The 24,238-nt window shown below is 42.5% G+C and overlaps 2 protein-coding genes across 4 annotated transcripts in view; both read left to right on the top strand.

Moving 5' to 3' along the window:
- The first annotated feature begins 5,179 nt into the window (after positions 1–5,179).
- Positions 5,180–11,431, top strand: LOC124007131 (anaphase-promoting complex subunit 2-like). Its single transcript, XM_046317458.1, has 15 exons — positions 5,180–5,638; positions 5,895–6,153; positions 6,264–6,576; positions 6,710–6,842; positions 7,094–7,304; positions 7,480–7,599; positions 7,747–7,864; positions 8,064–8,242; positions 8,401–8,542; positions 8,846–8,921; positions 9,178–9,381; positions 9,508–9,640; positions 9,760–10,001; positions 10,150–10,388; positions 11,372–11,431. The coding sequence occupies exons 1-14, from the start codon at positions 5,561–5,563 to the stop codon at positions 10,360–10,362; spliced, it is 2,421 nt and encodes an 806-aa protein (XP_046173414.1). The 5' UTR covers positions 5,180–5,560; the 3' UTR covers positions 10,363–10,388; positions 11,372–11,431.
- Positions 11,432–11,804: 373 nt separating this feature from the next.
- Positions 11,805–24,238, top strand: part of LOC124007128 (atrial natriuretic peptide receptor 2-like) — a 43,491-nt gene continuing 31,057 nt past the window's right edge. For 2 of the 3 annotated variants that reach the window (XM_046317454.1, XM_046317452.1), the window contains exons 1-6: positions 11,805–13,432; positions 17,257–17,438; positions 20,301–20,414; positions 20,719–20,854; positions 20,994–21,088; positions 22,815–22,950. In XM_046317454.1, coding sequence (XP_046173410.1) covers positions 12,730–13,432; positions 17,257–17,438; positions 20,301–20,414; positions 20,719–20,854; positions 20,994–21,088; positions 22,815–22,950 — 1,366 coding nt within the window. In that variant the 5' untranslated portion in view covers positions 11,805–12,729. The remainder of the gene's footprint in view (positions 13,433–17,256; positions 17,439–20,300; positions 20,415–20,718; positions 20,855–20,993; positions 21,089–22,814; positions 22,951–24,238) is intronic. The other variant, XM_046317453.1, reaches the window with a different exon arrangement.

Here is a 24,238-nt window from a genome sequence, read left to right as displayed (position 1 = left end):
TCGTTCCAGTCACTAGCTGCAGCGAATTGAAGAGGACCGATCCAGGGATGTGTGTGCTTTGGGGATTATAGCTCAATTGGTTGCAAAATCCCACTGATTTCAAATCAAATTGTAGGTACATCGGTCGAATACAACAGGTAGACCTTACAGTGAAATAATGCTTACTTACAAGCCCACAATGCAGTTTGAAGAAAATACCTTTTAAAAAAGAGATTAACATAAAGATCAGCAGTAAAATAACAATAGCGGTGCTATATACAAGGGGTACCGGTGTCGAGGTAATTGAGGTAATATGTACATGTAAATAGAGTTATTAATGTGACTATGCATAGATGAGTAGCATCAGCGTATAATAGGGGGCAATGCATATAGTCTGGGTAGCTATTTGATTAGATGTTCAGGAGTCTTGTGGCTTGGGGGTAGAAGCCTCTTGGACCAAGACTTGGCGCTCCGGTACCGCTTGCTGTGCTAGACTGGCTGGAGTCTCTGATCATTTTTAGGGCCTTCCTCTGACAGCAATTTCAACGTGGTTCCGTTTTTTTCTTCGATTTCAAGCTGCTTTCAAACAACGACCTCTACTGGACACCGTACTTCACTGTAGTTAGTATTTCTTCATCCGGGGTGTAGTGTCTTAACACTTAGTACTTATTTATGTAATAAGAAAGACTCGGAATACAAGCAATTCAACTGGAGCTTCACATTTACTCAAACGAGTTAGTACCAGAATAACAGAACAACACTGTGCATGACCAAGGGTGCTCCCGCCTTAAAAGGGACATCAGTAATTAACAGAACATAACATTTATTCTCTTATACAATCAGAGTTACTTTTACCAAACCACAACTGAAACATTTCCCAGAACTTGTTGTAGTTATTTTGTATCTTTTAATTTGAACAGTTCGTTTTTGTTTGTTTGTTTATAAGTCTAGTCTGTCTGGTGGACGGTGCCTTAGTTCTGGGTAGCGCCTCGGATTGTCTGGAGGCTCCTGAACATCCTCAGTGTGTGCTTGTTCCATTATAGCTTCTGCTATAGCAGCACCTTCATCATCATGTTCCCTTCCTTCAGCCTGGGGTCTCTTTACTGCCCCACTGTCCTCTACAGTTCCCTGTGTGTCACTCTCAGCATCTCTCTGTACCTGTTCTCTCTCGATTGTTGCGCTGTTTTCCGTGGAATGCATTTGGTTAATGTGAGGCCGCCACATTATGTCTGGGCTCACTTGAACCTGGTAAGTTCTGGATCCTGTTTGTGTGTGTACGGTCCCTCTTGTCCATTTCTCTCCTCTTCTGTAGTCTCGCACCATCACTTCCTGTCCTGTTTGGAGATGGCGCTCCCGGCCACCGGAGAGCATCTTGGCTAGTTTGTTCAGCACTTCATTACGCCTGTTTGGCTTCATGATGTCCAGCTGTGTGCGGAGAGGCCTCTCGAACATCAGTGCGGCTGGGCTTTCATTTGTCGTGGCATGTGGGGTGTTTCGGTAGGAGGCCATGAACTTGGCCAGTTTTGTTTGCAAAGTCCCTTCATCTCGTTTTGCTGCACGGAGTCCTTGCTTTAGGGTTTGCACAAAGCGTTCTGCCAACCCATTGGTGGCAGGGTGGTACGGAGCGGAGGTTGAGTGTTTGATTCCATTTACTGACATGAATCTTGTAAACTCGTCACTTACAAAAGCTTGCACGTTGTCACTTACCAGCTGCAGTGGCAAACCGAAGCGTGCAAACGTTGTTCTGAGACACTATCGTCTGAGCTGAGGTGGAGGAGTCAGTGCAAAACACCTCTGGCCATTTGGAATGGGCATCCACTATAACCAGAAACATGTGCTTTTCAAAGGGACCAGCGTAGTCCACATGAATTCTCTGCCATGGCTCTGCGGGCCATTCCCATGGGTGGACTGGGACAGGAGCAGGCATGTGAAGGGTTTCCAAACATCCGCTACAGTTCTTCGCCATGTTTTCTATCTGTTGATCCAGACCTGGCCACCAGAAGTGGCTCCTTGCGAGCAGCTTCATTTTGACAATTCCAACATGACCTTCATGTAATTGCTGCAAAACTAGATGTTGGCATTTCTGGGGTATCATGACCCTCATGCCCCACATCAAACATCCTTGGTACGTTGTAATTTTGTTTCTCCGCTGGAAATACGGAGTCAGCTCCTTTCTGCCAGTAGCTGGCAGGTCAGAGTGCATTATGGGGGGCAAACACAGCAGTTACAGCTGTATGTGGTGCCTGGAACTGGCCCCCCATTATTTGGCAGGGAATGGCTTTCAAAAATAAAGCTGAACTGGTGTGACTTGAAAATGCTCCACACGTTCCAGTCCAAAGAGAATGGTACAGACCAAACACTGGAACACTTGCGGAAGAAATACAACACAGTTTTCAGTGATCAGATGGGAACAGTAAAAGGCTTCACAGCAAAACTTGTACTAAGAGATGATGCAACCCCCAAATTCTGCAAAGCCAGATCTGGTCCATACTCCCTGAGACCAAAGGTGGAAGCGTAAATCGATCGCCTGCAGGATACAGGGATCCTGACGAAAGTGGACAGAAGCGAATGGGCCACACCCATAGTTCCTCTTGTGAAGAAAGACAGGTCTGTTAGAATGTGTGGAGACTTCAAGGTAACTGTGAATTCAATGTTGCATGTGGACCAATACCCCCTACCACGCCTGGATGACATCTTTGCTGCACTAGCTGGTGGGAAACACTTCAGTAAAATCGATCTGAAACAGGCTTACCTGTAGCTACCGGTTGAAGAGAGTTCCAAACAGTACCTGACAATAAACACACACAAAGGTCTATACAGGTATAACCGCCTGGTTTTTGGCATTGCATCAGCCCGAGCCATTTGGCAATGAACTATTGACCAGATTTTGCAAGGAATCCCAGGAACCCAGTGTATCCTGGATGACATGATCATAACAGGACGCACCGACAAAGAGCACCTGGCTAACCTGGAAGAGGTCCTGAAAAGACTGAAAGAGTATGGTCTACAGGCAAACTTAAAGAAGTGTGAGTTCTTCAAAGACAAGATTGTCTTCTGTGGACATGAGATTGACTGCAATGGATTGCACAAAACACAGGACAAAATCAAGGCAGTGGTACAGGCACCATGACCACAAAATATCACAGAAGTAAGATCTTTCACGGGACTGATCAATTACTACAGAAGATTCCTCCCAAACCTTTCAGCAGTACACCAGCCTCTAAATCAGCTCCTGGAAAAGAATAGGACATGGCGGTGGACAGAGCAGTGTGAAAATGCATTTTTGGAGGCAAAACGGCTCATAACATCTGAACAGGTCCTGATGCATTACGACCCTGAAATTCCAGTGAAGTTGGCTTGTGATGCGTCCCCTCATGGCTTAGGTGTCGTCCTTTCACACACACTGAAAGATGGGTCAGAGAGGCCAGTTGCATTCGCGTCACGAACATTGAATGATGCAGAGAAAAACTACTCACAAATCGACAAAGAAGCACTGGCACTAGTGTGGGGGTCAAGAAATTCCACCCATACGGCAAGCGTTTCACACTGGTTACAGATCACCAGCGGTTGCCTTCCATTTTCAGTCCAAAGAAAGGCATTCCGGCAATGACAGCAGCCAGGTTACAGCGATATGCCCTGTTCCTTGCCAGTCATATGTATGACATTGAGTTTAAGCCGTCATCCCTCCACACAAATGCAGATGGATTATCCAGACTGCCGTGTACAAGAGAAAGACAAAGGAGGGTGGATGCAGTGGACATGTTCCATACCGCGCAGCTCGAGGCCCTACCAGTCACAAGCACAGTTATCAAACAGGAGTTAGTACCAGAATAACAGAACAACACTGTGCATGACCAAGGGTGCTCCCGCCTTAAAGGGGACATCAGTAATTAACAGAACATAACACAGGGTTTGTTACCTGAACAGTTGCTCAGCGGGTAGAGTTGGGATCTTGGGGACCAGACTAGGTATATTTAGAGAATCGTTTTGTGACACCGTCATTTCAGCACATTGTTTAAACAATTTGCTTTGAGTAAAGTATACGATTATGTTTAAATCATCTGAAATAATGGCATATGTTCCGTTTTTGACAGAAAAAGAGGGAAGCATGATGGAAGGGGCGAACCTTCAATGGCAATTGATTATGGGGCAATTTACTTAATATTGTGGAAAAATATATATAAACTATATATACAAAAGTATGTGGACATCCTTTTCAAATTAGTGAATTCGGCTATTTCAGCCACACCTGTTGTGTACAACTGTATAAAATCGAGCACGCCGCCATGCAATCTCCATAGACAAACATTGGCAGTAGAATGGCCTTACTGAAGAGCTCAGTGACTTTCAACGTGTCACAATCATAGGATGCCACCTTTCCAACAAGTCAGTTTGTCAAATTTAACCATCTGGCAGTCTGATGGACAAATGCATAGTACCAACTGTAAAGTTTGGTGGATGAACTAGGCCCTTTATTCCAGTGAAGGGAAATCTTTACCCTCCACCATACAATGACATTCTAGATGATTCTGTGCATCCAATTTTGTTCCAACAGTTTGGGGAAGGCTCTTTCCCGTTTCAACTTGACAATGCCCCCCTGCACAAAGCGAGGTCCATACAGAAATGGTTTGTCGAGATTGGTGTGGAAGAACTTGACTCGCCTGCAGAGCCCTGACTTCAACTCCATCAAACACCTTTGGGATCAATTGGAACGTGACTGCGATCCAGGCCTAATCGCCAGACCTTACTAATGCTCGTGGCTGAATGGAAGCAAGTTCCAACATCTAGTGGAATGTCTCCCTAGAAGAGTGGAGGCTGTTGTCGCAGCAAAGGGAGGGACCAACTCCAAATTAATACCTATGATTTTGAAATGATATTGATATTCGACGAGTAGGTGTACACATACACTACATTATCAAAAGTATCTCAACATCAAACGCTGCTTTTCATTACTGACGAGCAGATGTCACTAAAAAAAAAGCTCAGTAATTAGCCATTTTCTGCACAATTTGGTGAAATGCTGCGTTGACATGCTATTCGGAACGAGGAAACTCTGACATTTCTGACTCACTAATTGGATGAACGCGCACGTGTATAAGTACAACCAATTACAACCAATTACAACCAATTAGCAAGTCGGACGTCTCCTATTTTGGACAAGCACGTGAATGCTTCGGTTTCTCATCTCTAGTTTGAAGCCAATAGTGCTACAGTTAACGCTCTCTCGCGCTAGGTTTAACTAGTTGACAAATAGGCTATTATTTGCAAAGACTGAGGCAATCGAAATAAAATCATTTTCGTCACCCACCCCTTAGCTTCAAAATCCCTCCAACGAACAAACTGGCACTTACACTTCCGCCACACTTGTATAAGTTCCGCAACCACACATACGTCAGTATTATGCGCCACAGGCTTGTGCGAGAGCGCAATAACTTCAGAGACATATTAGTATTAGAGACATGTTAGTATTATGAGCCATACTAGGTACACCTTAATATGGATGAGTGATATAACACAGACGACAACTTTGACAATACACAATCGAATGGTTCTCGCTGAGTAATTTGGTCCAACCGTGGTGATGATGGACTCCGCTGAGAGGTTATTCTCAGTACCACAGGGGCTACCTGCTGCTTGGGACACTGTAACTGCAGCTCTGGTGAGTAGATGGACCTAACTTGCCTACGCAAGGTACCTTGTGTTGTTGACAGGTTGCCTTCCTTTTATGTGAGAATGAAATTAGATCAATTGCGCTACTGTGGTTGATTGCTGGAAATGTAGCTAGTTAACACATTCACATGACATTAGGAATTTGCATAGATCAACATTGGTTTTAACTAGCTATCTATCAATGTACCTACAAACCATAGTCCGTGTCTGTTTGTAAGAACATGACAAATTTCCTCTGCCTGTAGGTGTCTCCAGTGTCCAATGACGACACAATGTCTGATGGGTCTCTCTGTGAGGGGCTTAGCCTGTTGTGCTCAAATGGTCTGGGTCAGTTTCTGGAGGGATGGCTCCTGGAGACCCTGCAGGTGCGTTTGACCACTGCAGTGGCCCCTGAGTTTTGGGCTGGACTGAAGCAGCCAGAGAATGAACTTGGGGAGAAGGATAGGACCAGGATCCTACTCATTGCCTTCCGTACCCTTTTGGACAGACTGGAACCTTTCCTAGGTGGGTTCAAACATTCAGGTTACAGTTGACTACACCCTTAATACTGGAATTTTGACTGAACAGAATGCTGTCAAATGCGTAAAATAATTGCCCTCTGTCCCTTTTCACAGGAGGGTTGGAGAGGCTGGGTACCTGGCAGGATGAGGGCCGGGGTGGTCTGTGTGGCCCTGGGGCCAGGGGTCTCCGGGAGAGGGCATTTTCTGTCATCAGGGCCATTCTACTCTTCTCCCCCTCGGCTGTGCTCCAGATGAGAATACTAGAGTTCTACAGCAGGACCTTCTCTGTGCACATGAGCCAGAAGGGGGAGGCTGAGGAAGGGGGCAGGGGTCCTGATGGGGGTGTCTGTCTGGGCTGCACTGTCCCCACTCAGCAGTGCTGGTGTCAGGAGGCCCTGGAGCAGCTGCAAGAGCTCAGCCACATACTGTGAGTGAATAGAGGCGTGGCCATGTCACTGTATGCTCTATACGTTGTGCTAGAACAACCATTGTCTACATCTGTGCCAGCCGTGTTTGTAGTGTCTCTGCAGCTGTCTTTACCCACTTTTCCCACCCTCCAGGTCCAGGTTGCAGCTATTGGAGCGGGTTAGTTCAGAGGCAGTGACGTCCATCTTACACAAACTGATTGAGCAGCGGATGGAGCAGCACTGCAGGGGGGAGTACGAGAGCTCTTTCCTCTTCAGCTTTCAGGAGGTACAGTATACTAGAGAGCCTGTCTATGGAAGGACCACTTAACATAATAATGTGACATGACCTATCAACAAGTTATTATTTTCTAGCTTGCATCATTTAACAGAATAGGTTGCTGACCAAACATGATTTGTCTATGAAACAATTTACTACACCAAGTCCAAATCTCAGAAATGTGATCATTTATCGGTTTTACACTTATTTACAAACACTCTCAAGTCCCTCTGTCGTTCTCTCTCTCTCTCTCTCTCCAGTGGCTAGAGCTGGTGTTAGGCTGGTTGAGCAGAGTGTTTGCCAGTGAAGAGGGTGGACTGGGTACGGTGCCCAATAGCACAGGCAGCAGGGCTGGGGAGGTGGGCCAGCCAGCAAACGCCGTGCTGCAGCGCTGGAGGTGTCACATGCACCAGTTCTTCTGCAGGATCTATGTCAACATGAGGATCGAGGAGCTCTTCAGCATCATTAGAGGTGAGTGGTTAGGGAACAGAGAGAGGAGATAGGGTGATGGTTTATGAAACCGAGAGTAAGAACATAAAGCTGTCACCTGTGGGTGTCGGTGGCATAGGGAAGAGATTTGATAAGGGGGAAAGAAGGTAGAAAGTGTTTTGTAATTTCTTCCGCCCTCACATTCTGTCCCTGTCAGATTTCCCTGAGTCAAAGCCTGCAATTGAGGACCTCAAATTCTGTCTAGAGAGAACCAATCAGAGGCAGCAGCTCCTCACCTCCCTTAAGACAGCCTTTGAGACCCGTCTACTTCACCCAGGTCAGTGAACCAATGATGGGTTAGGAACAGTGATTGGTGTTTGGCTCTTTTTGATGTGAAGACTAAGTTTTGTTTGCAAGAAGAAGCTGGAGTGATAAGACTTGTGTTAGTTAATCCCTTCTCAACAACATTCTTCTCCGCTTCTAGGAGTCCATACCTCTGACATCATCACTGTATACATCTCAGCCATAAAGGCCCTACGGGAGCTGGACCCATCTATGGTCATCTTGCAGGTTGCCTGCCAACCAATCCGCAAGTACCTCAGGTGGGTGCATGTGTATTATCGTAATCTCTATTTAGTTATCTATTATTTTATTCCCTCATGACTATTTATGTACAAAGCAAACCTTTTTTGGGAGGCAAAATGTTAGAGAAGATTGTTCTTTACTTACTGATTTGACTCCCATAGCATATTGTGTTGTTGTTGACGTGACATTGATGTGATGTCTGTGGTTTGTTGCCAGGACGCGGGAGGACACGGTACGTCAGATAGTGGCCAGCCTTACTGGGGACGCGGAGGGCTGCAGTGACCTGGCCAATGAGCTGTCCCGTGCCGATCCTGTGACCCTGGAGACCCAGGACAGTGAGGACGAGGGCAGCGACCCAGAGGAATGGACCCCAGACCCTAAGGATGCTGTCACAGGTCAGTACCCTCAGTGGACCCACAAAGTTCATCACACTAGACTAGACAAACTGTGTCCGTTGCTTTTTCCTGTTTCTGCTGTATTGAACTAGACGTGTTTCACCTCTCCCTCATGTCTCTTTTACTAAATACACTCATCTTTCTTTCTCACCCTTTAGACAAGACTGGCTCCAAGAGGCGTTCGTCTGACATCATCAGTCTTCTAGTCAGCATATACGGCAGTAAAGAGATCTTCATAGATGAGTACAGAACTGTCCTGGCAGACAGACTTCTCCACCAGTTCAACTACAATACCGCCAGGTCAGCACTATACAGTACATTACTCAACTTTTTGCAGTCACTCTTAATATCATGTGAATATTATAATAATAATAATAATATATGCCATTTAGCAGACGCTTTTATCCAAAGCGACTTACAGTCATGTGTGCATACATTCTACGTATGGGTGGTCCCTGGGATCGAACCCACTACCCTGGCGTTACAAGCGCCATGCTCTACCAACTGAGCTACAGAAGGACCGGTGTTGGTGTTGGTATTTCTGTGTGGTCATTTTGGTTAAATTAAATCTATATATATATATATATTCTCATGTGCCTCCAGGGAGATACGTAACGTGGAGTTACTCAAGCTGCGATTCGGAGAGTCCCACATGCACTACTGTGAGGTGATGCTGAAGGTAAAGCAGGGCGTGACTTTGAAATCTTGAGTTACCATTTATGTTAGGATGTGCTATGACAACATGATTCTCAAAGTGACTTCCTAGTATCTTTGAAAATATATAGTCCATTCACCTACCAGTGTTTTTCATAGAATAAGGCATGGAGACACAAGTTAATGAACCAAGACAAAGAACAGAGACCATTGAAACACTTTAGGACAAAGCCTTACTCTCTCTCTCTTCTTTCTCGTTCTCTCTCTGTTCTCTCTCTCAGGATGTGGCTGACTCCCGGAGGATCAACACCAACATCCGTGAAGAGGAGTCCAGGCTAGGTGAGGAGGAGCAGCCCCCCATGGCCCTGACTGCCATGATCCTGTCCTCTGAGTTTTGGCCCACGCTGAAGGAGGAGAAGATGGAGCTCCCGCTCCTGGCCTCCCAGGCCATGGAGGCCTACACACACCGCTATGAGAAACTCAAGGTAACTGATGATGAAGATGTAGCATAGGTGCCGGTCTGTGTCTGTTTTACTCAAGACCTTATAAACAGAGAATAGGGAAATTGCATTTTGATATCAAATAATTCCATAATTCAAATGGTTTCCCAGGCGATGAGGACACTGAGCTGGAAGCCTCATCTGGGCTCAGTGACACTAGATGTGGAGCTGGAGGACAGGACTCTGACTAACCTGACTGTGTCCCCCATCCACGCTGCCATCATCCTGCACTTCCAGGACAAAAGTCAGAACTCTGGCCATCACAGGCTGCATTTTGTGCAACTTATCATTGTATACAGACATTGTATGTGTAACTACGGTTAACTTTTGCCATCTCTATCTGTCTCTCTCTCGATCCTGAAGGCTCGTGGACTCTGGAGGAGCTGAGTGGGGTCCTGGGGGTGCCGCAGGAGGTGGCGAGAAGGAAGCTGGCTCTGTGGCAGCAACAGGGGGTCGTGAAGGAGGAGGCTGGGGGACACTACTCTATCCTGGAGACCGGCTCGTCCCGGGAGAAACCTGAGAGAGGGGAGATGCTGATCGACAGCGACGAGGAGGGAGACTCCAATACCACCACCCATTCAGAACAGAGGGAAGAGAAATTACAGGTATGCAGGCAGACACACATGTAGACACACACACACACACAAACAGACACACATCGGAGGCATGTAATTAAAATATAAATACACATTTCCTGTCAAATACAAATCACGCTAGCACTAACAGCACAGGTTCTCTCTCCTCTTTGTGCAGTTGTTCTGGGCCTACATCCAGGCTATGCTGACCAACCTGGAGACCATGACCCTGGAGCGCATCCACTCCATGCTCCGGATGTTCGTTGCCACGGGACCCGTTGTCACAGAGATGGATGTGAATGAGCTGCAGGCCTTCCTGCAGAGGAAAGTGCGAGACCATCAGCTCATCGTGTCCGCAGGTGTCTACAGACTGCCAAAGTCCACCAACTGATGGGGAGAGGAGATGAGGAGGAGGAGGTAGAACTGAAAAACGGCGGTATCTGATTTGTTTTCTAAATGTATATGATGCAGCATTGCAGCCAGAGACTACAGTTTCCAAGATTAATCTGTTCAGGAATAGGTTTGGAAGGCAACTGAAAGCGCCAAGCATTGTGCTGATTACTATGTCTTACAATACAAATGGCTATAATGAGCATGAACCAATCATTCTCTTTATTGTTGATCATCCAGGTTGCTTGACTTAGTTTCGGACTGCTTGTCATGAATTTTGGGGACTCCGAATCATACGCAGTTTTTCAGCATATTGAATTGACATGTGTTTGGACTTTGTCATTTGGGGTTCCCTTATGATAACATTACAATTGCCTGAGCTAATAAAACATCACTTGAGTGGGTTGAGTCACTGTTGTGATCTGCCTGTCTGGGTTGGCGCCCCCCCTTGGGTTGTGCTGTGGCGGAGATCTTTGTGAGCTATACTCTGCCTTATCTCAGGATGGTAGGTTGGTGGTTGAAGACATCCCTCTAGTGGTGTGGGGGCTCTTCTTTGGCAAAGTGGGTGGGGTTATATCCTTCCTGTTTGGCCCTGTCCGGGGGTATCATCGGATGGGGCCACAGTGTCTCCTGACCCCTCCTGTCTCAGACTCCAGTATTTTTTTTTTTTTTAAATTTTACCTTTATTTTACTAGGCAAGTCAGTTAAGAACAAATTCTTATTTTCAATGATGGCCTAGGAACAGTGGTTTAACTGCCTGTTCAGGGGCAGAACGACAGATTTGTACCTTGTCAGCTCGGGGATTCGAACTTGCAACCTTTTGGTTACTAGTCCAACGCTCTAACCACTAGGCTACCCTGCCGCCCCAGTAGTTCTTTGCTGCAGTAGTTTGTGTCGGGGGGGCTAAGGTTAGTTTGTTATATCTGGAGTACTTCTCCTGTCTTATCCGGTGTCCTGTGTGAATTTAAGTATGCTCTCTCTAATTCTCTCTTTATTTCTCTCTCTCGGAGGACCTGAGCCCTAGGACCATGCCTCAGGACTACCCGGCATGATGACTCCTTGCTGTCCACCTGGCCATGCTGCTGCTCCAGTTTCAACTGTTCTGCCTGTAGCTATGGAATCCTGACCTGTTCACCGTACATGCTAACTGTCCCAGACCTGCTGTTTTCAACTCTCTAGAGACAGCAGGAGCGGTAGAGATACTCTTAATGATCGGCTATGAAAAGCCAACTGACATTTACTCCAGAGGTGCTGACTTTCTGCACCCTCGATAACTACTGTGATTATTATTATTTGACCATGCTGGTCATTTATGAACATTTTAACATCTTGGCCATGTTCTGTTATAATCTCCACCTGGCACAGCCAGAAGAAGACTGGCCACCCCTCATAGCATGGTTCCTCTCTAGGTTTCTTCCTAGGTTTTGGCCTTTCTAGGGAGTTTTTCCTAGCCACCGTGCTTCTACACCTGCATTGCTTGCTGTTTGGGGTTCTAGGCTGGGTTTCTGTACAGCACTTTGAGATATCAGCTGATGTAAGAAGGGCTATGTGAATACATTTGATTTCATGTAGTAGAGCTTGCTGAAATGAAGTCCTGTGGGGAACTCCTGACCTCTAGTGGATCATTGTGGAATCTTAGATTTGTGTATATCAAATTCGGCATCGGAGTTTGTCATGTGTATTAGCTTGGATTTTGGTTTATTCAACTCATGGATTTCTACACAACTGATAAATTGTCTTTCAAATTATTGTTCAAGCCAGTTTATATTGAACTGATTATCTATTTTCCTGGTCCTAGAGAATCACATGGTGTGCAGGTTTTTGTTCCAACCCCCAGTACTCACACCTGATTCAATGGTAGTTGAATCCGTTCTGTTAGTGCTGTGGCTGAACAAAAGTTTGCACACCATGTGGGTCTCCAGGACCAAGATTGAAGAACTGTGACAGCAGGCAGGGGGCGCCTCATCCCTGTCTTTCTCGGACCTGTGATATCACGTGTGGGGGGTGTATTGAAGGTTGCAGTGATTATAGTCATATGGATGGATGTTATCACACTTTGAGGGGGGAGTTGAGGAACATCAGTCCGAAAACTGCACCGAAGTGAACAACTCCCGGAATCACGCTGCTTGAGAACAATTAGTGCACCGAAGTGAACAACTCCCGGAATCACGCTGCCGGAGAACAATTAGAACAAAATTATAGAGGATAAATTACTCATGGATTACCTAAGCATTTGTTATTTTGACTGAAATTGCATTTCAATAGAGAACCATATGGTTCGGTTTCAGGACAGTAAGACGTTTTACCACTTCCCAGGTGAACTCACGAGGTCCGTTTCCTTGGATTTATTTAACTTCAAATTTGAGCAATGGGATATAAAACGGAACTTGGATATTGTTTATTTGTGTTATTCACATATTCTCTCATATCCAGGTGTCGAATGAATATGGAAAATAATATCACAGTTGCGGTGATGCTTCCCGATAATTACCACAAGTATCCATGGGCTTTGCCTCGGGTTTTCCCAGCAATTCTTATGGCGAACGAGAATCTCCAGAAGAAGCACGGACTTCTCAAAGGCCACTCTATTCAACTCTTGAATTTCAGCACGGAGGATTCAACCGGTGTCTGCGCAGAAAATAAGGCACAGATTATCGCCGTGGACACCAAACTTTATAATAAACCAGATGCTTTCTTTGGACCTGGGTGTGTGTATTCAGTGGCCTCAGTTGGAAGATTTGCATCCCATTGGAAACTCCCATTGATAACTGCGGGAGGAACCGCATATGGGTTTGATAAAGGGGACGAGTACAATACGATTGTTCGCACCGGACCCTCGACCACCAAACTGGGAGACTTTGCAAACATTATTCACGCGCACTATAATTGGACCTCTCGTGCCATTCTGATATTCCACGATTTGAAAAAAGATGACCGACCTCACTACTTCCTCTCTGAAGGAATTTACCTCAATTTGAAGGATGAAAATGTCACAGTTGGTGCCTTTCCATATGAAGACTCACCAAGCTATTATAAAGAAATCATTACTTTCATGAAAGACCACGGAAGAAGTAAGTCTATTAGTTGGCTATTTACACATGTGCAATAGCAGGTTGACTTGTATTGTCACGAGTCTGGTCCTGGAGGCAGAACTGAGTAATTTCCCCTAAACTAGGCCAGCTGCAATGTCAAAATTGGCTATATTAAAGTAATGAAAACAAACATTTTGCTTTTTGACCAGCTGTGCTATATAGAAATGTGGTTGTTGCCATAATAGCCTAGCTCCAAGAATCTGATCAGATTTCCAAAATGCATGCAACATTGTCTCGACAATAATGACATACTAGTTGGGCCTTTAAGTAGCCTAGTAAACTTGGTGTTGGTGATAGGTAAGCATATTAGCCAACAATAATATTCAGTTTTGAGTTCTTGGTTTTGACATGGGCCTACACTGGATTTTAAACCTGTTCTTGCCGTTCTTATCTAAAATAACAGGTAGACGAGAAAGAATACACTTTTATGCACCGTGTGTGACCAGACTACTGGTTTATTGCTCTTGTCCACCTGCGTATTTTTTAAAGAAAAATACGTGTGTGCCTGTCTCTCTCTGTGATGGGCTCGTGGGTTCTTTCTTCTCTTTTTCAAGGGTCCCTGCATGCATTTCATTTACAACATATATTCTAATTTAGTAGACAGCCATTTTAACCTGGAATGTGAATTATTGTTGTAAATATTATGTATGTATTGTTGACGTTAATTAATTACAATGGCCCCATGTTAATTTACAATATCTTGGAATGCTGATTCGCAATCATATATATTTTTTAAAATTTGCAGCTATTTAAAAGAGTCCACAGTACAGTCTTGCTTATTTCAGAGCAATTTATAAGAAATGCTTAGAATTAGACCATTAGTAGGCTAGCTCAATATATTCAGATTATTTACCTAGTCGAAAATCATATTGACACATGGTAATGCTTGCTGTAGGATATATTATTACATGTTTATTAAAACTGTATAATTTTAATGGTCAATTAATTCAAACTTTTAATTAGTTCAGAAAACCATATCCTATACACATCACAGTACATTTACATTATTTCAATGTTGTGATAAATAGCAAAATATTGTTGTTAGGTTAAGAAATGTCTGTAGAGAGGGTCACAGTGAGACCAGATGAAAGTGACAGTGCTGTTCCCTGATTTATTGTTGGACATGGCAAATTACCAATTGTGTTGGCAAATCAAAGCTTGACATTGGCTAAATTGTTTGATACCAGTCATTGGTGTGTGTTTGCCTTCTGTTAGTCATCTCTCACGTCAACATCTTCCTTGTTGTTTATCTTATCAACATGATCGAGTGGCTTCAATATGGGTTTGTTTGAACCTCGATTTCACACATGATTTCAAGAATTGGTTATTTTTTTTACATTTTCAATGAATATTTGTTGGCAACTCAGGGAATCCTTAAAAATTGGAATGAATGATGTTAATTATACATGGTTGCATAAATCACCTTGGACCTTAGCCTTATACTGTAATATAAACATATTGATAAAATACCAGTGGATGAAAGTTCAACAGAGAAACATCAATGCTGCTAAAATCTATGTTCAATGTTCTGAAGCAGGCAAGTGATATTTGATGTGTATTTTGGCCCAGAAATGTTCTGTTTGTTGGAAACATCTAATGCTCTGTTGATTTTTAAGTGCTTCTGGAAGAAGTAAAGGCACTGAACTCTTTCACATCTTCTGGGTAGATACTGACTTCCAGTGTTCTCAATAACCCTAAAACATTACTCTAACCACTAAATGTTACTCTTGGCACACTGTTTTCATTTGTAGTTATTGTCAGGGTACTGATTGAGAAATCAGTAGATCAGAACATTATAGAGTGACTCTGCACTAAACAACATAGCACAGATGGGACTGTGTGGCCGATGAGTGACTCATGTAAATGACTGGGTTTATCCACTTGAAAAACTTTTTCCAGCAGTAAGATGATTAGAAACACTGCATATAGGGGTACCAAACTGATGTTATATCAGGAACAGGCACTTTGAAAGCTGCCAAACGTCTTAGCTGAATTATAGGCACGCCCATGGTGAGCTTGGGGTCACAGAAGTGAATGGTTTTGTCTGGGCTTGTCCAGGCTTGGAGTTCTGGCTCGACATTCCATTCACTTTTATCCCGATGAGATCACCAACAGATAACCCCTGGGCTGTCAACCTTTACCTCAACTGTGTGGTCTCTCCTTTTTAGTCAACGGCTTGGCAATAATGTCTAGTTTTGAGTTCAATTGTTTTTTTTCAGCCTCTTGTTGTCAGGTACAGATGTGAAATGTAAATTGATGCACTCCAACACAGTCCTTCCTATTTTGTCTCCTGATGGGAAACCGGTCGAATTATTGGAAAACGGAATGGCCTTTGTTCATGGAAAAAAAACATTTACCTGCTTCAAATGGACAAACCTTAACTCCTCGACTTAATATGAAGCCAATTATGTTTTAAAATCCCACCAGGTTGCCTCTGGAAAAGCTCACCACTTGATGCTTGTCAGACTACTAAAAGCATACATACACACAGAGAAAGGAAATGCCACATGGCTGAAAGGAATAATACATCAAGCTATGTTTTCTCTTTTGTGGAGGTACATATGTGAATATTTTGTTGCAGACTTGAAAAGCTACATGAGTGCTAACACAGGTGCCCACATAATGGAGCGAAGGTAAAGTATAGACCCCTCGCTATAAACACAAAGTGAGTTTCCTCATAGGTGGAAATGTGTTTGTCGAAGTTGTGTACTATCTTTCTGGAAGAAAACAAAGACATGCGATGAAGGTGTACAGTATACAAGTCCTCTTACAAGAGTTATTAAAGTCCCTCTAACATGATACCATAATGGTTATACCATAATGCTAACATGATCTCATAGGTTATATGTATGTCTAATGCTCTCTGTCATATTTATATAACACTAAGTAAGATAAACACAAAGTTGACTACATTCTAAAGATGCAATTTTGTAGAGGCTGTTTTATTGGTCTTTTTTCAAGCGTCTCACCTGGAGAGAGAAGAAATACTGAAATTGAATGTATTCATTGTATAGGGATGTGTTGAATAGTGCAGCATTATCCTTCTCTGCATGTAGATGTTGTGTGAGTCATGGGACAGAATGCAGCCTTGTACTAGTCATTTTAAATTAAGACGAGGTTGGTTGTTTGCCATCTTTGTCTGCCACGAAGTGAAATAAAATGTACCAAACAATTTGAAGTGCTTTGTATTAACTTAAGCCCAGGCAGATCCTTATGATTTCTACAACACAGGAGGACTTTTTCCTTGCCTTTTTGTACATTTGTTTTGGACGATGTCCAGGAGACAGCAGGACTACTTGGCATGGCTCCTTGTGAGCTGTTTTGGAAGAGATGAGAGTTGAGGTCTGAGCGGTGTTCTGTGCCGACTTTGGTCTAACACTTTAGGAAATGTCTGCTAACTGGGAGGACTGTCTTAGACCTGGCAGAAGTCACTCTGACATGCAGTGAATGGAAATAATGCCTACAGACATGCTGTCCATGGAGTAGACGGAATGCAAACAGAATGGGATTGTGTAATGTAGACAGGCGAACAGCACAGACCGCTTTACACCCTGTAAACACACATGTACACTCCCCCTAAATAGTGCACGCACGAATGTGCACCATCAGTAGGTCTACCTACACATGCTTCCTCATAACTGCATTTCCCAAAAGTTAGAGATTTGGATTGTTTTCATATCTATGGTTCATATCTAAATCAAGTCTAACAATGATAAGAGGAGCAATTTCACTGAATAGTGCTAACATAATTCCTATAAAGAGTGATAAGAAACCTTTGTGTCGTGTTTTTGTCTTCCCTACAGTTGTGTATATCTGTGGGCCTCCGGACACATTTCTGAGTATCATGAAGCTTTTCCAGAGTGAGATCCCAGACCCTGAGAACTACGCCATCTTCTATCTGGATGTGTTTGCGGAAAGCCTAACGGAGCGCAAACCCTGGCTGAACAACGACAGCCTCTGGATTGATCCCATCAAGGTCTTCAAGGTAAACTGCACAGACAGAGAGTTGGACAGATAGAGACATGGAGACAGAGAAATATTCCTGCCTTTGTTCCCTTTCATTCATTACGTTTTGCTCATTTAATTTATCACAGAAACCTTTTTTTAGTAATTGTGTCCAAATACTCTTGTCACTAATTTGATGTTGAACTGTCAATGCCTTTCCCCTCCGGTCATTGGAACCAGACAACTTTAATAGTCTGAAACTGCCATTTGGCCTGTGAAATGGATGTCTCTCACTGAGGAAATTCAATTCAAAGCCTCTACTTCGTGTGTGCATCACAAGCCTGTCCATCAACAGGATCATTCCACATCCCTCTGTTCCAACTGAACCTGTATCAAAGGGAACACAAAGTTCACCAAGTTGATTGAAGGTTTACCGACGAGTATGAATTACTATAAAGTAGTGCTGAGCGATTAAACCAACATTTAATTTGAACCGAGCGACAACGGTTCAATTACTTGAATTCCATTTAGTGAATTTTCTTTTTTTGTGAGCCCAATGCGCCGTTTCTTCAGAGAGAAATCAAATAATTCATGAGAGAAATCATGCCAATAACTATGTGGGGCACTGGGCTGAAGGGAGTTCTAGTTTTCATTAAGTGAAGATACAACCTAATTCAGAGCAAGAACGTGGTAATTAACTACAATGACCATAATCCATTGTGCCTGTTTTTTCCAGCTCTGACCGAGATGGATACACTTTTACACCTGGTATGTTAGGTTAGATACACACAGACCGCATGAGAAAGGAATGTACACAAGACAACCAAAAGAGGGCTAGAGAGAGTGTGTGAAAGTATACATAATTTACTTTGAAGAAGTACAGTTATTTCATCAGATAGCTTTGCAGAATACGTAGGCAGGTTAGCCTTACTAAATAGGATGACTAAAGACAGTATGGGGGAGCACATAGCACGTTGTCTGGCTGCTACTGCCTGAGCAGAGATGTGATGATGACTAAGGAATACAAAATAATAAAGTAATCAAATAAAAATTCATTAATATACACAATAAAATAAAATAAATTGATTTCATAGTAACTTCCTATTTTTATGTTGATGTGCGGACCTGATGGAGACAATGGAATATTTTTGCTTTGGAATTTCCATTAAAAAGCTAACAAATAATTGTCATTATTTCATAATGCATTATTTTCTAATAATCTAACCCAAACTGAACCAACTTCAAAAAACACGAATCGCTCAGCACTGCTGTAAAGTTTTATTATAAAACGTTTAGTACCTCATGCATATTTGTATTTGTTGACAATGCATGTTTTTGTTCGTCAGAGTTAGAGATGTTTTCCAGGCATGTTTGTCACCAGCCATTGACAACCAGCTTGGGACAATTATGGTTCATTGTTCATAACCTAATGAGGATGCTAACGAGAACCATGTCCCTCTCTCTACAGTAGGCCTACAAGGCATCCTCTCAACCTCACCCCAAAACTTTCCCTAAACCAGCCTCTCACTGCATTAGTCATCCAATCAAATCATAACTGACCTTTGCCTATGAAAACAAAGCTTTGTCCCACAAAAGTCAAATGGAAATTGCATTGTGCAGATGGACAAAGCTTTTATTTTAATCACAGTTATGTCAAATGAACGCGTTTCTCTGATCAACATGATAACGAATTTCATAACGGTTCTGACTCGGCAGGCAAGAACCTGTCTCTGCTCGGAGGACTAATGATTGGATGGAGTTAATAAAGGAGAGCATGTGTTTTCAGCTAAAAGCCACTTAGTCCTGCATGTTGATGTGTTGAGAAATAAGTAAGTGGGATGGGGTGGGGGTACAGATGCTTCTCTTCCAATTTGGTCGTTAAATGTCACTGATTTCGCTGCAGTTACTGTAGTCTCTTAGTATTACACATTAGAACTCCTAATGAAAGGCGCTACAAATGGCTTTGGATTGAGAAAGACAAGTTAAGCTTATTAACTTGACTGAAATAGTGTGTGCTGTTGTCAGGTTATTGCAGGTATTTGTTTCTGAAGCGTTACAATAGAAAGGCTAGATATAACAGACACAATATGAAGGCACTTAGATGGAAATAGATAAGCTATGCAGAAAGCAGGTTGTCGAGACCTACTACTTAGTTCAAATGGATGCCTCTGCTCGTGATATACTTCTACCTTGTAAACATACGATTTTGGCCCTGTTTTACTGATTATACAACATCTTCATTTGACTACAAGCAGTAAAAGGATTTATGGCAATATGCAGCTCATAGAACGTTGATTGCGTTTGGAAGTTACTTGTCGATTGTATATCATTACTGAATCTGACCATTCAGCCAGATTTAGCTTATATCAGTAATAATGATGACCATATATTAAATCTTAGGCCGAAGCGGTGCTTTTCCATCCAAACAATATGCCTCCATCCGAACAGAATTAATCGAACAACGTCACGACTGTGGTCTAATAGCAATTTGTAACAAGTCGTGCAAATAGAAAATTAAATATAACATAAGCAATATATATAGTTACCACAGCTGTTTGTTTGGTTTTTAGCGTTTTCACCCTAGTCTTCAAGACATGTCCATGCGTTTAAGTGCATTTGGACACAGCTAATTGGGCATTCTTCACCATGAGTGTTGTTGCCGTTTACTCACAAGGGACTGTTCATTAGACTGATTATAGAACAGGGTACATCTGCTCATTTTTAATCCTACTTCAAAGCATTTCGAATTACAATTGTTATAATTTACATTTCCACCCAGTAGGAAATCCTTCTCCATGCCATGATTATAAATCTGTCATAGTTGGTACATGTTTATGATGCTCTGGGTGTAATTCCCCAGTAATGTTCTACTTTCTCAATGTTGTCTCTCTCTTTCTTCCAGTCTGTGTTGGTAATAACATACAGGGAGCCTGATAATCCAGAGTATAAAGAGTTCCAAGATGAGCTCCACATTAGAGCCCAGAAGGACTTTGATGTGAACATAGAACCCTCTCTGGTAAGTTGTGTGAAATCCTGCCACATCTCAGCCACTGCTATAAAAGAGATCATTTATACATAGTAATTAATGGATTTATTTTATTCATTAAACACTTGACTCCTTCTTTGTGAAGATTAATGGCGTTTTGGCATCTAACTGGGCTCAACCAGATATTTAAAGCGAGATAGAAAGGGAGTAGAGCCATGCACATAAGGGTCCAAATATAATTCCATGCAAATAGTAAACAAAAGCTGCATTTGTGAATGAAGATTATGAAGACTACTCTCTTGCTGGCTAATGTACAGACCTCCATTCCTTTCAGATGGATTTCATCGCTGGCTGCTTCTATGATGGCTTTGTGATGTATGCTAAGGCCTTGGAGGAGACGCTGGCGGAGGGGGGCTCCCAGAGCGATGGAATCAACATCACACAGAGGATGCAAAACCTGCGATTTTGGGGTGAATATTATGAGTTGATAATGGTGCTGCTTTTAGTTGACTTTGCAATCATCCTTTTTGTGTCAGTTGGGTAGGAAACCCATTTTTGCATTATGACTGATATGAAAAGTCTAAATGTGAAGATCTTTTGTGTTTTAAGGGGTTACAGGACTTGTGACCACAGACAAAAACAATGCTAGGAACACTGATTTCAACCTCTGGGCAATGACAAACCAGGAATCTGGAGAGTATGGGGTAAGTGTTACTTCTGCAGGTAGATCTATTTATTTGACCTTTATTTAACTAGCCAAGACATCTAAAGCTTTGCTATTTTAGAAGCCACTCACAAAAAGACACAACTTGCTATTTTGTTATCAGGCTTTTTTTTTTGACAAGTTAACAGTCACTTTAAAGTCATGACAGTTATTACTATTCCAAAAAGGACCAATAGTTTATCAACATTACACAATTTGTTGCTAATTTACCATAGTGGTAGACAGTGCAGCATTATTTTATACTTTATGCAAATATGTTCTGATGAGTGGCCATACGTTCACTATGACGAAGGTACTTTCAGGTTCGTTTTGAGTGTGACTTACAAGATAATCATTGAGTTCCCCAAGTAAACACTTGGCATTATCAATGTGTTTTCCTATGTGAACATTCAATAACAGTGTTCATTTTCAAATTCCTGCTTTTACAATATCCCACAGTGGAGATGGAGTTATTCTTTTAAAGCCGCTTGTTTATTTATGGTCAATTGCTGTAGCCAACATTTCAATAGAAATGTATATTTCTAAACTACAAAAATATCTGTTGTCAAAATATCAATTTGTGCACTTTATGATTTATAAAAATGGATCTCAATAGTAAACTCGGTGACAATAAATAAAAACAGTGAGTGAGAGCAGTACTTTCGGGGGACCGATCTAATCCGTTCCAGATGTTAGTTTTCTGTAATTACAGTAACAAGAATTTCCCTCAACTACTTTCCGCATACTGAATTGGGGAGCTGAAAACCCAATGCTTTGCTTGTGCATTGCCAATTTGCCATCAATGTATTTAAAAGCAAATGTTCAACATCATGCAAAGACTAAAGGCTATTACTGTTTGGGAGATATTCTGGGGTCATTACTGATAAGTTGGGTAATTGATCAGAGTCCACTAACCTAACTAAAACTCCTTGATGTGAATAAATCACTGATTCGAAAGACACGGTTCTATTGAAACCAGCAGCTATTGAAGCCATTGATGACTGGTTGAGTTGAATGGCCCCCCTGCTCCTCAACAAACTTTTACAACCTGCATAGTTCTTGTGGCCCTCTCAGTGGGGCTGCCCTTCTCCTTCACAGACTGAGTAGCAGGGAGGACCCAACCCAACATGCCTGTCTGGCCCTCCACAAGGGAGGCAGGCTATATTGACATTCTCCAGCAGCTGGTTAGAGACACTGGAGTCATGTTTCACAATGCCCTTCTGTAACAAGGGAATCTATTAACAGGGCTGGCAAATGCCTTATTATCAAACAATAAAGCTCCCGCCGCCTGAGATGAAAGAACACCGTTTCTCAGACAACCTTTTCAAAACTACTAATTTGTCTGAGAAGGACCAGTAAGTCAACGATACCCTGTCTTGTTTATACATGAGTATATTTTCATGTATAACATTTTAGTCATATGGTATTTATTATGGGCATGCCCCCAAAACATTTAGGCCAAACTTTTGCGTTCTTCACTGATGGGCTTTCATGTTTTAAAGGCATTGAAAGAGAGTAGCAGCTATTTTAATATGCAGCTTTAATGCTACTGTGAAATTTAAACAGGCTCTCATTTTCATAATACTCTGCGGTGTGATATTTATTGGAAGTGGGAGAAAAAGGGCTCCTTTTGATTATGTAACATGCCTCTTATTCATCCCTCTGAATGTATCATTTGGGAATCGAGTTTGTAAACAAAGCAAAAACTTTTTCTTGTTGTTTTGCAGCTTGTGGCCCATTACAATGGAACTAACAAAGAGATCATCTGGTCCTCAACGGAGAGGATTCATTGGCCCAAAGGGAGCCCACCTCTGGATAACCCACCGTGCGTCTTCTCTTCTGATGAGCCCATCTGCATTGATGGTAGGTCAAGTCGGCTGGCTTCTGTACAAGTGATTTAATGGTTAAGTCAGGTGCTTACAGCAGTTTGAATAATTATTTGTAGTGTTGTACCGTCTTTGTTGATGCTACAGTTGAAGTCGGAGGTTTACATACACTTATGTTGGAGTCATTAAAACTCATTTTTCAACCACTCCACAAATTTCTTGTTAACAAACTATAGTTTTGGCAAGTCGGTTAGGACATCTACTTTGTGCATGACACAAGTCATTTTTCCAACAATTGTTTACAAACAGATTATTTAACCTATAATTCACTGTATCACAATTCCAGTGGGTCAGAAGTTTACATACACTAAGTTGACTGTGCCTTTAAACAGCTTGGAAAATTCCAGAAAATTATGTCATGGCTTTAGAAGCTTCTGATAGGGTAATTTACTTTATTTGAGTCAATTGGAGGTGTACCTGTGAATGTATTTCAAGGCCTACCTTCAAACTCAGTGCCTCTTGGCTTGACATCATGGGTAAATCAAAAGAAATCAACCAAGACCTCAGAAAATAAAATCTGGTTCATCCTTGGGAGCAATTTCCAAACGCCTGAAGGTACCACGTTCATCTGTACAAACAATAGTATGCAAGTATAAACACCATGGGACCACGCAGCCATCATACCGCTCAGGAAGGAGACGCGTTCTGTCTCGTAGAGATGAATGTACTTTGGTGTGAAAAGTGCAAATCAATCCCAGAACAACAGCAAAGGACCTTGTGAAGACGCTGGAGGAAACCGGTACAAAAGTACAGTTCTGTGAAAAGGTATTTTATCCCCTTCCTTATTATTATTATTATTATTATTTTTTTTTTTTTTACATTTCTCACACTTAAATGTTTCAATTCATCAAAGAAATGTAAATATTACACAAAGATAACCAAAGTAAACACAAATGGCAGTTAAGTGATGATTTTATTTATAAAGGGAGAAAAGCTATCCGAACCTTCATGGCCCTATGTGAAAAAGTAATTGCCCCCTAAACCTAATAACTGGTTGTGCCACCCTCAGCTGCAACAACTGCAATCAAGCGTTTGCGTTAACTGGCAATGAGGCTTTCACATTGCTGTGGAGGAATTTTGGCCCACTCTTCTTTGCAGAATTGTTTTAATTCAGCCACGTTGGAGGGTTTTCGAGCATGAACTGCCTTTTTTAAGGTCACGCCACAGCATCTCAATCAGATTCAAGTCCGGACTTTGACTAGGCCACTCCAAAACTTTTTATTTATTTTTAATTTAATTTTTATTTTTATACACCATTCAGAGGT

This window comes from Oncorhynchus gorbuscha, linkage group LG20, assembly GCF_021184085.1.
Source record: "Oncorhynchus gorbuscha isolate QuinsamMale2020 ecotype Even-year linkage group LG20, OgorEven_v1.0, whole genome shotgun sequence".
NCBI classification, from domain to species: domain Eukaryota; kingdom Metazoa; phylum Chordata; class Actinopteri; order Salmoniformes; family Salmonidae; genus Oncorhynchus; species Oncorhynchus gorbuscha.
The sequence above is the reverse complement of the archived record's forward strand: the minus strand, read 5'-3'. Positions and strand labels throughout refer to the sequence as shown.